The sequence below is a fragment of the Eretmochelys imbricata genome, chromosome 1 (assembly GCF_965152235.1).
Source record: "Eretmochelys imbricata isolate rEreImb1 chromosome 1, rEreImb1.hap1, whole genome shotgun sequence".
NCBI lineage: Eukaryota > Metazoa > Chordata > Testudines > Cheloniidae > Eretmochelys > Eretmochelys imbricata.
Genome location: NC_135572.1, coordinates 313,105,679 through 313,120,138, shown reverse-complemented (window position 1 = coordinate 313,120,138; position 14,460 = coordinate 313,105,679). Strand labels below are relative to the sequence as shown.

Sequence of the window (14,460 nt, the reverse complement as noted above, 5' to 3'; positions counted from 1 at the left end):
AAGGGAGACAAACAGTAGTTCTGGTGATGAACCCCACACATGCTGGTTCTAAAACAAGCTGCATGCGATTCTTGGGGATGACCCTACCAGCATCCCCACAGCCAATGTGGACACCTCACAGGTGTGAGAGTCTAGGGACAAAAAGGAGGATGATATGGTGAATGAGGAGGAGGAGAATGGGAAACAGATGAGCAGTGGATCCATTCTCCCCGAGAGCCAGGAAACATTTTTAACCCTGGGGCCCTGTGGGTCACAGGACATCACGGTGGCCGACCGTGATGCCGGGGAAGGCACCTCTGGTGAGTATACAGTTACAATCAAAGTCCAGTTAAACTTTAGCAGGCACACACATTCGGTGGTATTGCATGTTTACTGTGAAGAAAAAGCGAGGTGCTGTGGTTCTCTGCTTACAAGAGGCCGCTTCAGCTATGCAGAGGGTGGCCCCTGGAAAAGACTGTTTATGTGGACTGGGATAGCCCAGGAATCCTCCATGGATATCTCTAGGAAACTTTCATGGGGATACTCTGCAATCCTTTGCAGAAGGTTTCTGGGCAGGGCAGTCTGATTTCTTCCACCATGGTAGGACACTTTCCCACGCAACTCCTAAATTAATTCTGTTGGCATCATTGCGGTAAACAGCATAGCAATATAAGGACCGCATCTATACCCAGACGCTTGCAGCATCTCCTTCCTTTCCGTCCCTGTTACCCTCAGGAGACTGATATCACATAGGGTCACCTAGGCAAAATGGGGGAAGTTCTCATTAAAAGTGCTCTTACAAGGGGAAAAAAAGGGCATTTAGACCCACCCCACATTCCAGATCGCCAAACCATGCGACTACTAATTTACTGTGCTTGGCAAGTAGTTTAAAGTGGCTGACAAGACTGGAGCCCCACAAGAGAGATTCTGCAATTTGGGAGTGAAAACGTTCCCCCACAACCCCGTTCGTAAACAGCTTCCCATGGTGTTATGGGGAAGGGCCATTGTTCAACTAGCTACCTCTGCTCCCGATATGAGCCTACCATAAACGTCATTAAACGTGTGGTCACCCACGACCCAGGGGGGCATACTCACCATGGCTGGAGCAGCAAAACGGCACAGTGAACGGTTATGGATTCTGATTATGTGACGGCTTGGACCTAGTGTAATAAGGTTTTTTTGTTTTTTTTTTGTTTTTTTTTTTTTTATGAAAATGGCCTTGCTGTGGAAACATTTTATTCATGTACAATGTCTCCTTTATTTTTTCCAATGACTGACAGCTGGAAATGTGTCCTTTGGCATGTCATCAACACCTGAAAGCAGACTTTCACTGATTAGAAGGAGGAGAAAGAGAATGCGGGAGGACATGTTCACTGAGATAATGAAGGCCTCTGGGACAGCTGACACAGAGCTGAAAGCGTGGAGGATTTCACTGTCCAAGAACTTAGACATGGAGAGCAGGAAAGCTTCCAATGAGCAAGTGTGCGCGGCTCAGGATGAGATGCTTTGGATTATGAAGGACCAAGCACACATGCTGAGGCGTCTGGTTGAACTGCAGGAACAGAACCAGGAAGGTAGAGTCCCTGATGGTTAGCCAGCCAGCATCGCCTGGCACAGAATCGCCCTCCCTCAAGCGTTCCCTGAGGCATGGGCGAAAAGTCCATTATCCCTTTCATTTAACTCAGGGGGAGGGTACAAGGAACAGAAGGAGCCCATTCACAGACCTTTGATGGTCTGGAATGCGGTGTTATGTTACACAGCTGAAAATGTTTCTCCTGTTCCAACTTTACAACCCCTTTTCCCCAAGGCTACCTCCCTCCCCCCCCCCATTCTCCCTCTTTCCTTATGTTTGTTAAATAAAGTAAATGGATTTGAGAAATAAATGTTCTTTATTGAGTAGAAGCAGTGAGCTTGGGTGGGGGGGGTTGGCTTCACAGGGACACAGTGATACAAGGCAGGTGAAGGTTTGGGAAAGCACAGTGCAGACAAGCAGCTCACATTACTGTGACTCATTACTGAAATGGCTTTCAAAGCCTTGCAGAATCACAGCGCCCCTTGCTGTGCTCTTATTGCCCTGGTGTCTGGCTGCTCAAAAATGGCTGCCATGCGATCTGTCTCAACTGCCCACCCCTGTGGAAAATGTTTCCCCCTTTTTTCTACAGATATTATGGAGCACACAGCAGGCAGCTATAACCAGGGAGATGTTCTCTTCACTAAAGTCCAACCTTGTCAGTAAACTTCTCCAGAGCCCGTTCAAACGGCCAAAGGCAAATTCAACCACCATTCGCTGAGCCTATAGTTGAACCATTACTTACTGTTGTCCAGATGGTCGATGTATGGCTTCATGAGCCATGGGAGCAAGGGGTAGGCTGTGTCCCCCAGGATAACATAGGCATCTCAACGTCGTCAATGTTCATTCTGTGGTCTGGAAAGAAAGTCCCGGATTGCAGATTTTTTAACAGACCCGAGTTCCTAAAGATGCGTGTGTCATGAATCTTTCCCGACCAGCCTATGTTGATGTTGGTGAAACGCCCCATGATCCACCAGCACTTGCAACACCATTGAAAAGTATCCCTTTCGGTTTATGTACTCTTTGGCAAGGTGGTCTGGTGCCAAGATGGGATATGCGTGCCATCTACCACCCCATCACAATCAGGAAACCCCATCACGGCAAAACCATCCACTATGTCCTGCACATTTCCAGACTCCCTACCCTGTGTAGCAGAAGTCGATTAATTGCACTGCACACTTGGAGCACAGTAGCTCCCATGGTTGATTTATCTACTCCAAATTGATTCCCCACTGACCGGTAACTGTCTAGCATTACAAGCTTCTAAATAGCTATCACCACTCACTTCTCCACAGTCAGAGCATCTCATTTTTGTGTTGCTGAACTGCAGGGCAGGGGAAAGCTCTGCACAAAGTTCCTGGCAGGTGGCCTTCCCCATTCGAAAGTTCTGCAGCCACTGCTAGTCATCCCATACCTGCAAAATGATGCGGTCCCACCAGTCAGTGTTTGTTCCACGGGACCAGAAACGGTGCTCAACAGAGTGCAGCTGCTCAGTGACTGCCAGCAGCAACTGTGAATTGTTTTTTTCAGTGGCTTGCAGCAGGGCTGCTTGCAGGGCATCGCACGGCGGACCCCACTTTGGCTCTGAAAATACTGCAGAAGAAGGCATGAGGTGTTTGAGATGCTCACAGCAAGAGTGCACAACTGAGTAGGCTCCATGCTTCTGGGGTTATGGCATACGCGCAGAGGTTTTAAGGCGCAAAAACCACTGGGTTGATTGCCATTGAGCACAGTGCATCATGGGATGCCAACACAATGTTCCTATTCTCCCCACGACAATGTTTTAGTCCCATGAGGCATTGCACAAACTTCCTAAAACACACAGCGGCAAGTTGCACTTTGGGATAACTACACACGATGCACTGCTTTGTGCATTGATGCAGGCTAGAGAGGACCCACTCCATCGAGACAATGAGCATGGTGTGGCCACACACACAATTGAGTTACATTAATTCAGAGGCTCGAGATTGAATTAGATAAAGTCGACTTAATTTTATAGTGTAGACAAGTCCTTATACAGGCAGTTGCCATATTGTACATGAAGGAAAGGAGTGGGGGAGACAAACTCCCACTTCGTATCAGAACGAGGTAACCGAATCAGGTGGCAGTGCATAAACCAGAATGTTTACTAATGTTCTATTACATAGATCTTCACATCACAGCAATCCTAAACCAAATAGAGTCACTCACTCCTCATTTCTCCTACAGGCTATCACTTGCCACAATGAGCAAATCTTAAAATGGCCAGGTAGCAGTGGGTCAGATCATCAGCTGGTGTAAACTGGTGTAGGTCCAGTTAAGTCAATGAAGCGAGGCTTATTTACACTAGCTGAGGCTCTACGTCTGAAGAAACGGGTTGTACGTTTCTTCCCCAGAAAGGTAGGAGAAAGCTCTGCTACAGTTCAAGTAACCAGCTGTCCATCGTATCATATTTTGCTGCTCTCTCAACAGCCTGACTGCTGGGGAAAAATGTGAAGACCTATAAGTCACCAGACTTTGCTTTAACTATCCTGCAGTTGGCTTCAAAACAACCAGCAATTTGGGTAAACAGAATTCTGCCAAATGGAAAAGATTTTCAATTTGCAGTCAGCAAAAAACAACAGGATAGTCTTATTTTCTCACCACCAGTAATACTGGATTGTCTCAATCTTTCATACCAGAGTACAAATAGCAACTACTCATATTAATCTTTCTGCAATATCTACCTTCCATAGCAACATCAGATACCTGGGACTGTCTGGAACTTCAGACACCTATGGAGCACTAAAAGAATCTCCACTTTAATGTATGAAAAATAACTAAATCTGACACAATTTTTAGGAAATAATCTTTTCTCTTGGCTAGAAGAGTTGTAGAATTAAAATCTCTGGCCTCTGTTTTTCCTTTTATGGTTAAGAATGCAAAAGCTGGACCCTATTTTCTTTCCCAAAGGCTCTTCATCCTGTTCTAATTTGGGAACAGAATTACACTCTCTAGTCAAACATTTCTAAACAATATGATTTCTTTGTAATCAGAATAGCATCATAGTAAGCATGTAAAATTACTATGCCTTAACACATTTTAAAATGACATCAACATTTTCATCTTGGTCTTACATATATAACAAAGAATCAAGCATTTCAACACACGTTTTCAAAACATCAAACTATTCATATACCTTCAGGGGTCTCAATTAACCATGTCAACTCGGGAAAGGGACCTGAGCATCATTGTACATGGCTTAATGAAGACCTTTAGTCAATGTGCAGCTGTGGTCAAAAAAAACAAACAAGATTTTAGGAGGCATAAGGAAAGGGATGGAAAATATTATGATGCCATTATATAAACCGATGATGTGGCCTGACCAAGAGTTCTGTGTGCTGTTCTGGAAGCCCTCTCTTTAAAACGATATCACAGAATAAGAGGGGGCAATGTGAACAACTATGGGCCAGGGAAAGCTCTCACATGAGGACATATGGAAAAAGATCGGGTTTGTTCACCATACTAAGTTGATGAATAAGAGAGAACATGATAAAAGTATATAAAATAATGGACAGTCTGGAGAAGGTAGACCGGGAGAACAGAAGCCCCCATTCTCCTAATGCAAGAACAAGGGGACATTCAAGGAAATATGTTTTCAATCAAAATGTGATAAAACTGTAGAATTCAATCACCCCAGGATACCACTGAGATCAACAATTTAGCAACATTCAAAGAGGGATTGCATGATTAGATGGATAATAAGAACATCCAGAGTATAACAGTCAATGCTAAAAGAAGACTGTTGGAAGGGATTAAAACCTCATGCTTCAGGACTTATCTGTTAGGCCACAGGGTGAGATCTCTAGGGTGTGGGGCAGATTACCCCACATTTGTCTATTGCAGGCTTCTTTCACCTTCCTCTAAAGCATTTGGTGCTGGCCATTGTTAGAGACAGGATACTAGACAAGACAGACCGTGCGTCGACTGCAGCACGGTTATTCCTAGGTTCCTATGGATAGTTTCCTAAACACAAAAGTCTCCTAATATATACAAAAAGCATCCACTAGCCAAAAATACCAGGAATGACAACTTCCTGGGCCGAAGCACACAAACTCTGCTTCAGATATAGAAAAGAGCCCAAACAGCTTCCAGATTACCCTGCAGGATTTAAAGATATATTATATAATGTCTCTACAGGAGATAACGTCTTCCTCCAATATCAAACTTGTTCTAAAATCAGCACAATAATTCATTTTTATTACTCCATCTATGCAACCCTAACCAATAGTTCTTTGCCATGATGGGAGGCTAATGAAGAGGATTTATTCACTGCAGTAATAGCATCTCTGCCCACGTTGAGATATTCACAAATGTTTGCCTCCTTGATGTAAACTTATCAAGACTGAAATATGCTGAGAATCCTGGAATGTACAGAAAAGGCCACTAGCTGTAGAGTTAGGACCATGTTCTAATCACACTTTTAAGTTTCATCTATTCTTAGATGTCTACCATCTGTGCAGAGAAAACATTCTGAACCGGGAAGGAAGGCTTCACGATGGTAATTCTATCTTTTTGTAGTTGCAAACTAGGACAGTATCAGGAGAATCATTCCAACCCAGAAATCTAGTGCTTTAGTTCAAAATTTTGGTCGGAAAAGTAATTAAATTCTACCACAGATACATTTGAAAGTCTAATTGCTATTAGAACTTAACCTTCCACGGGAAAAGTTAAATGATCTTTTTCTTCCTGGTCCCTGCAGTTATGTTATTTTTGTGGTTAGAAAGTGAACAAATATCTAAACAATTTTTCACCTTCCTTAAAGACAAGGGAGGGGACACAATCCTCAGCTAGTGTAGACTGTCATAGCTTCATTGCAGTATATAGTGCTATGACAGTTAACACTATCAGAGGACCTGCCCCATGAGATCTAATCCTCAATTTGAATAAATTGGATTCCGACATCACTGAAGCTATGGTGATGTACACCAGCTGTGGATCTGGCTCAGCTTTCTTTAGATTAAGATTTGTCCAAGAACCGCAGAATCTAATTGTTGAAAAGAGGCCAATCTGGTGGCCACCATTTTTCCAGGCATTTCACCAAATTCCACTAAGAGCCACTGAACTTAATGTAAAAGGTGCTATGCAAAAAGTCAAGAAATAAAACTCCATCCAGGACATAACATGGAGTAATAATAATAATAGTAATAGTATGCATCTGCCAGGATGCCAAGACAACAAATGCTGGTGAAAGAAACGTTGTTACTTATTTTAAAACACTCTACTTGAATTTTGATTGAACATTACAATGTTCTTTTCGCCTCCCACTTCTCTTCCCATCATACTTTGAACTGCAAGAGACAAAAGTGGTTGGAGATGGTCTTCAAGATAGCAATAATGACACTGTTACACTGAAAGAAAGATTCTGCATTTTCCCTTATAGAATCTGAAATAATTGAGCTACATCTAGATAACGTACTGTATTCTCACAATTGGAAAAAGGCCAATTTTGTTCCAGGTTTTAAAATAAAAATAAACAAGAGATACAGATGGTGCAGTTAAGCCCTTTTTCCAGTTATCACAGCAGGAGGTCAACCATCTTACCTTCAAATCTTGTCCTACGGCATTCTGTGCAACTACTTATAGCCCATATTAGGGAGAAGCAGATATGTCTTCACTGCAAAAAGGTGGGGTTCTTTTTAAAGCAGGCTAACAAACGTGCGTTTAGCAATCCCACTGTACTATCCTAGTGGAGACACAGTGCGGGTTGTTTCCATTACAAATTAAGTACTGCACTATACACCTGTCTGTGGTTGATTTTGCCTAGTTGCCTCCTGATAAAATCTGCTTGTACCTTGTCTCCACTAGGATTTTACAGCAGGATAGCTAATGCGAGTTAGTTATCCCAGGGTAAAAACACCTTTTTTGGCAATGAAGACAGTAGGCATTGCTGACTACTTCTCATTGACTTCAAAAGCATCATTACCCCAGGCTATGCAACACCGACTGACATTATAGTTAATTACCAGATATTAACTTGGATGGAGATTAAAACCCAATCTTGCTGCCTATGTATCTTGAATAAAAGCACCCTTTCCACAAAAGCAGACACCCAAATTCCAGGTTCCATAAAAATAGGTTATATAGCAAATGCCCTCAAAGATGCAGTGCATTTTACATTTGTGATAGCTTTTTCATGATCACAAGCAACCATGTGTCCTCACACTTTCTGCAAACCCAGGGGGTATGGCTTTATATTTAGATTATTCTTTTAAAATGGCAATTTACGAGTAATACAAAATCCTTTTATTATTGTTTTTGCGCGCATTATTAGAAAAGTAAATTTAATGGACCCTTTTTAAATTTCTGGGGGGAAATTCAGCATAGGGGATCATTTGAAAACTGGAGATCAAGTCAAAGTTTGAGACATACCATACTGGAACTTGAGTAGCAGAACAAGTGTTTGGGAAAAACTGAGACAGCCTGAATAGTCTCAGAAGAGGCTGAAGTCTTAATCCGACACCCTTGCTCCCCAATACCACCTGAGAAAAGCGTGAGTGTTGGCAGTTTCCTAGGTCTTTTCAAAAACGTGTGGAAAAGTGTGTTAGTGAAGGAGGCTTTGATAAGGCCTGGGATGTGTATCAGTACAATAAGAGTTATTTGGCATTGTTTTTCTTGTATATAATGTTTCTCTTGCAAAATGTGTACTTAGTGCCATTCGTGTTTTCCCACTAGTCATCCATAGTTTTAGGTATTCCGATTAGAGAGAGAGCTTTTAGGCATATGAAATAACATCAGAATAGAAGACCTAATAAAAATAAACTTGATCTTAATTTTCTTCATTTTCTCACAGTGATTTATAGCTAGAATGAATAGTAAATTGGGAAAGTCAGGAAGCTAATGTAACTAACACACTACCAATTGCATCTTTTTAGATCATCTAAGCATCAGGGAGAGAACACTTAGCCCTAAACATTTTGTACACAGTATAAGTTTTTGTTGGTCATTTAAACAAATTCAAAACTATTCTCTAAAAGAAAACACAGAAGTCTTGTTATAGTCAACTTGAATTCCGAGGACTCTTCCTTGGCTTGACAACCACTGACTGCTAGCACTGGCCCCATTTCAGTCATGAAAATGCATCATGGTTTGAGACCACTGCAACTACAATACTGAATAGACATGTTTTTCTATGTTAAATAGCACTGGGATATTTAAGTTCAGTTGATTCAATGATGTGTTGAGTTTGATTTAAAAAAAAAAACAACAGTGTTGTAGATGTTTAATGTGCTTAAGCTTAAATCTCCCCAAGTGAGTACTTCTCAGGGGGTGATCCTCTTACAAAAAGTCAAACACCTTCATCTGTGTACACACACACACACAAACCACCACCACCACCTACAAGGTGTGGGTGTGTGTTATCCATGTTATAACAGCTAGGCTGGTGGTGAATTGTGATTACTGATAGATTAATTGTTTCCACAGTTGGTAACCTGTGCTAAAACTTTCTCTTTTTACAGTTACTCCAACTCTTTCCCCATCCCGCCAACTCATTAATTTCACCCACCTATTGCTTCTTGTTTATTTAGACTATATATACAGATGTTTAGGGCAAGAACAATGATTTATTACATATTTGTACAGAGTCTATCTGCAGGAGCTGTGCCTACCTCAGTTTCCCTCCTTCAGAATCCCCAGTAAGTTTTAGCAAGATATGCTTCATCAATAGCATCAATATCATGTCAGGACAACTAGTTTCCTTCTCAGCCCACGACAAAAATGTTATCAGAAGTAAGCAGTTAATGGATACAATTTTCTTTGTAAAGATGGTAATAAAGAAAAAGCGTACACACCAGGCATGATGGGGTGCTGGTCTACGACTAGTGCTCCTAAAAATCCTATTGTAAAACAAATAAATAAAATATTAAACAAACAACGTTCTGTTGACTGCTCCCTAATGAGTGGAATATGTCAGATTCTCTGACATAGCAGATTCTCTTTATTGGCTTTGCATATTGTAGAGAGGCTCCTTTAGTTTAAAAGCCAAATCCATTAATCTTGGGCCTGCCTTTTATGGGCCAGATCCTCAGCTAAAGTAAACCATCATAACTACATTGGAATCAATGGAGCTACACAAATTTACAGCAGCTGAGGATCAATGGATTTTCTCTCTCAGAACACAGGTACCGTGTGCTGTTAGCTGATCATCATGGTATTTGTAAATATACTGCTGTGGAGCATTAAAAATGTTCTTCTCTCAGAAGTTCTTGCAGTTCCTGCAGGTCTTTTCCGACTTTGCCTTCTTCCACAGTCAGAGTTACAACACTAACTAGATTCTGGTCACTGTTTAACTAGATGCCCAGCCCTGCATCTTCGATTTGTTGCTGATACTCAAAATGAAAATCAAGAATCTCTCTCCTTTTAAGTATTAAAGGAAAAGCCCAGCCCCTTCACAAATGTATTGCTTAATATACTCATTTCAGAAATCAGCACATCCACCATTGTCTGCTCACCAACAGTATTCTGACTCAGTAGGAAATGACAACTGAAGATGCAATGGCAAATCCCCTCTATATCCATTGCCTGTTTTCATTATCTGAGCGTCTAAATTTATTATGTCTGAACACAATCTTGTTTTTTGAACTATGCCTCCCACAATCCTACCTCAGCTACCTCTTAAAGACTGCAGGAGTCAATGATGTTGACTAGCTGTAGCTCACGAAAGCTCATGCTCAAATAAATTGGTTAGTCTCTAAGGTGCCACAAGGACTCCTTTTCTTTTTGCGAATACAGACTAACACGGCTGTTACTCTGAATACTATATATGAATCTTTTAAAGGTTGCCCTCTAGTGTTCACAAGATATATAAACATTACCATTTTTGTTCACACAATTGTACACTAACTGTAAAATCTCTCGTTAAGATGAGATACACCAGACAATTTGCATGTAACCTGCAGTGTGAGCCAAAGATTTTGAAGGGAATTGGGGAAAGACGAGAAAACCCCCTAAAACCAACAAAGCTTTATTTTAAAGTTCATGTCTGTACAACAATCATTTGGAACTGAAAGTAACTAAAAATCTGTTTGATCTGGGTTTTAATCAACATTGTACATGGTCAAAACATCTGCAGAATTGGAACTCTAATTTTATCTGGTTCATGTTCAGAAAAGGGTGAATCATTTGTAATGAATAATTTATTTGAACAATTTCATGTCATCAACAAATAATTTCTCTGAATAAGCTTTGGGTTGTAGCTTCTTCTCAAGCAATTTGTAGTAAGGATCAAAAAGCAAGCTGCTTTGATTTGAGAGAGGTCACACATTGTTTCAGTTCCTTAACTGATGAGTGTAATTCTTAAGAGTCAGGCTCAGATGTGACTACTCCTTATTCATTAGTCTTAATTCATTTTCAGTCATTCATATTCTGTAATACAAGTTTAGCATTTGTTACCCAAATCAGCAAGTAATCTTTCCAATGAACCAGAATGTTCACAGAAAGGGAACAGAGTACAAGAAAAATGGTTTAAAAATTCTAAATATTGTAGTGCATTATTTTCTCTTTGCAGTATTCAGTTACCTCTAAGAATGCATCATCAGTGCTGACTATAATTCTGATCTGAGATCATATACTTCCTCAAAGTCCTGACATGTGTCATTCATACATATATATATATATATATATATATATATATATATATATATATATATATAAACAAACACTGTTTGTTTTACATAAATCACTCACACACTAGACATATACACATAGTAATTATGGATAAAATTTTCAAGTGACAGTTCCATTTTCAAAGGTGACTAAATCACTTATGCACTTTTGAAGATATTACCCTTATAGTTTTACCTAGTGTATATATTAGTCTATAAATAAGTAGTTAGATTTAATATACCAATTACAGGAATGCTATAGTCCTATAAATGAATTAGCAAGCCAAAAGAAAGTTTACACAAGCACCATTAATCCCACTTAAATTAATACCAAAAAAGACATCTAAAAAAAATTAATAGATGTCCAATGATCCTAGGGGTAAAATGCAGATTTAAAAAAAATCCAAAGCAACCAGATAAGAGTTGTAGTATATTGTTTCTGTGTCCCAAGCCAAAATACATTTCATAGAACAGCAGAACAAATTTAGCAAACAACCTGCTAAAGAAATAAAGTACAGAGCACATAAATGTTATGAAGGTTTTTTACCAGATAAGCCAAGGTTTTCAGTTGCTGCGTTGTGAAATTTCTCTTGGGGGAGGCCCAGGAGCAGGCGTCACAGTTTCCTACCACCAACAGAATTTGCTGTGGTATTAATACAAAGATGTTTGTGAGAAGAGCCTCATAAAAATTGCATTGCTTCTGGCAACATTTTCCCTAAATGCTGCTCTGTCACATTGGAAAAAAACAGCAAAAATGAAACCAGGTATATTTTGGGTTGACATTTATTATTCATTTCTGCCTTTTTCAGTGTTATTGATTCCAGTGCCTATATACACAGATCGCACATTAAAAGAGAACTGTTCTAATCTACAAAAAGAACAGGAGTACTTATGGTACCTTAGAGACTAACAAATTTATTTGAGCATAAGCTTTCGTGGGCTACAGCTCACTTCATCGGATGCATGCAATGGAAAATACAGTAGGACGATTTTATATACACAGAGAACATGAAGCAATGGGTGTTACCATGCACACTATAATGAGAGCGATCAGTTAAGGTGAGCTATTACCAGCAGGAGAGGAAAAAAAAAACCTTTTGTAGTGATAATCAAGATGAGCCATTTCCAGCAGTTGACAAGTGTGAGGAATAGTAGGGGGGAAAATAAACAAGGGGAAATAGTTTTACTTTGTGTAATGACCCATCCACTCCCGGTCTTTATTCAAGCCTAATTTAATGGTGTCCAGTTTGCAAATTAATTCCAATTCAGCAGTCTCTTGTTGGAGTCTGTTTTTGAAGGTTTTTTGTTGTAATATTGTGGCTTTTAGGTCTGTAATCGAGTGACCAGAAAGACTGAAGTGTTCTCCGACTAGTTTTTGAATGTTATAATTCTTGACGTCCAATTTGTGTCCATTTATTCTTTTACGTAGAGACTGCCCAGTTTGGCCAATGTACATGGCAGAGAGGTATTGCTGGCACATGATGGCATATATCACATTGGTAGACGTGCAGGTGAACGAGCCCCTGATGGCGTGGCTGATGTGATTAGGTCCTATGATGGGGTCCCCTCGATTACAGACCTAAAAGTCGCAATATTACCTTAACTGATCACTCTCGTTATAGTGTGCATGGTAACGCCCACTGTTTCATGTTCTCTGTGTATATAAAATTGTCCTACTGTATTTTCCAAGGCATGCATCCGATGAAGTGGGCTGTAGCCAACGAAAGCTATTGCTCAGATAAATTGGTTAGTCTCTAAGGTACTCCTGTTCTTTTTGCGGATACAGACTAACACGGCTGCTACTATGAAACTTGTTCTAATCTATTTTCTCAAGCTAAGCATTGTGTATTCAAGGGGGAAAAACAGCTACTTCAGTTCTTCATGAATCATTATAAAGTCCTGTGCTGCACACATTGGGATAACTAAGATCCCACTGTAACTCTATTATACTGCTGCACTGGTACAAAGGGGCCGTGGTGCTGGCCTAAACAGCTACCTAGGAATTTACCCCCTGCTTGGAGGATTCCCCAGGGTAGTGCAGAGCCACCTCTCACAGTATACCAGAATATGGCTAAGAAAGGCAGCATGGCTGGGGTGCTACTGCACTGCTGATCCCAGACTGATGCATAGGCACCTAGTGACAATGCAGCAACAATAACTTACAGCAGCTCTGTGGCTGCTCTGATTTCATCTGGGTTTCTAATTGCCTTCAATTGGTCCCAATATCAGTGAAGTACAAAGACGACATCTAAAGCCATGATTAATTACCTCATATTGGGTCTTGTGCTGAGCGCAACTTCCCCAGACTCAAAGGTGAGCAAATTGATTCATAACTAAGAGTATTTAAGGGGGGGAAAAAACAATCCTGTAAAGGTATTACTAAATCAGTTAAAAAATTAATATGCAAGTATTTTAGCCCACTATGCACATTATTTACACAGTCTGTACCACAGACTGACAGAGGGTTTGTGAAGTAGCCATAAAGTGCTACCAATATATTTATACATCTAGGCACTCAGGGCTAGATCCACAAAGGCATTTAGGTGCCTAACTGCAACTTTAGGTGCTTAAACCCTCAAAACCCCCATCAAACCCGGGAGTCACCTAAAGCCCCTAAGCATCTACATTTCTGCTTGGTAGAATCTCCTAAATTTCTGCCTTTTGGCATGCACAAGCTGCCCAGCTACTGACACTGCTGAGCTGCTTGATACCTAACTCACAACAGGTTCCTCAAACTATCCATTTCCCTGCCTACCTTGCCTGAGAGGCCTGATCCAGTGCGCTGCTCAGAGACTTCTCATGGGCCAGAGAGCATAAGTATGACTATGGGTCAGTGGCTAGGGCACTCACCTGGGGAGATGCAGGTTCCAGTCCCTACTCCAATGAAGTATTTCATACAAAGTGGAACAGCTTTTACAGGAGTGGTTGAAAGACACCCACTCCAGCATATCCTATACCCCAGTGGTTAGGGCACTCTTAGGAAGTAGGAGACCTGAGTTCAAGTCCTTTCTCCACATTAGGTAGAGTGGGGATTTGAACCTGTCTCTCCCACATTCTGGGTGAGTGCTCTGACCACTAGATTATTAGGCATAAGAGGACAGTCATTGCCTCCATAGCTGACCCACCTTAGGTGCCTAACTCCACGAGAGGGTTGATGACTGGGAAGGCACCTCTCTCTGGCCCAGAGCTAGGCGTCTAACTCCCTTTGAGGGGGAGGCTTAGGCCCCACCCCTCTTGGCATTTCCTACTGTCCTGCTAAGGCAGCTCCCTGCTCAACTGGCTGGCTTC

General features: G+C 41.1%; 1 protein-coding gene across 6 annotated transcripts in view; it reads right to left on the bottom strand.

Moving 5' to 3' along the window:
- ST7 (suppression of tumorigenicity 7) overlaps positions 1 to 14,460 on the bottom strand; it is a 234,325-nt gene that overhangs the window by 196,335 nt on the left and 23,530 nt on the right. Inside the window, exon 2 of one of the 6 annotated variants that reach the window (XM_077834319.1) lies at positions 11,720 to 11,815. The exons of 4 other annotated variants lie outside the window; for them this stretch is intronic. Coding sequence is in view for 1 of the 2 variants with exons in the window: in XM_077834311.1 (XP_077690437.1) it covers positions 2,295 to 2,325 (31 nt within the window). In the remaining variant the exon portion in view is untranslated. Of the gene's footprint in view, positions 1 to 2,294; positions 2,405 to 11,719; positions 11,816 to 14,460 lie in introns of all 6 variants that reach the window. One more of the 6 variants, XM_077834311.1, reaches the window with a different exon arrangement.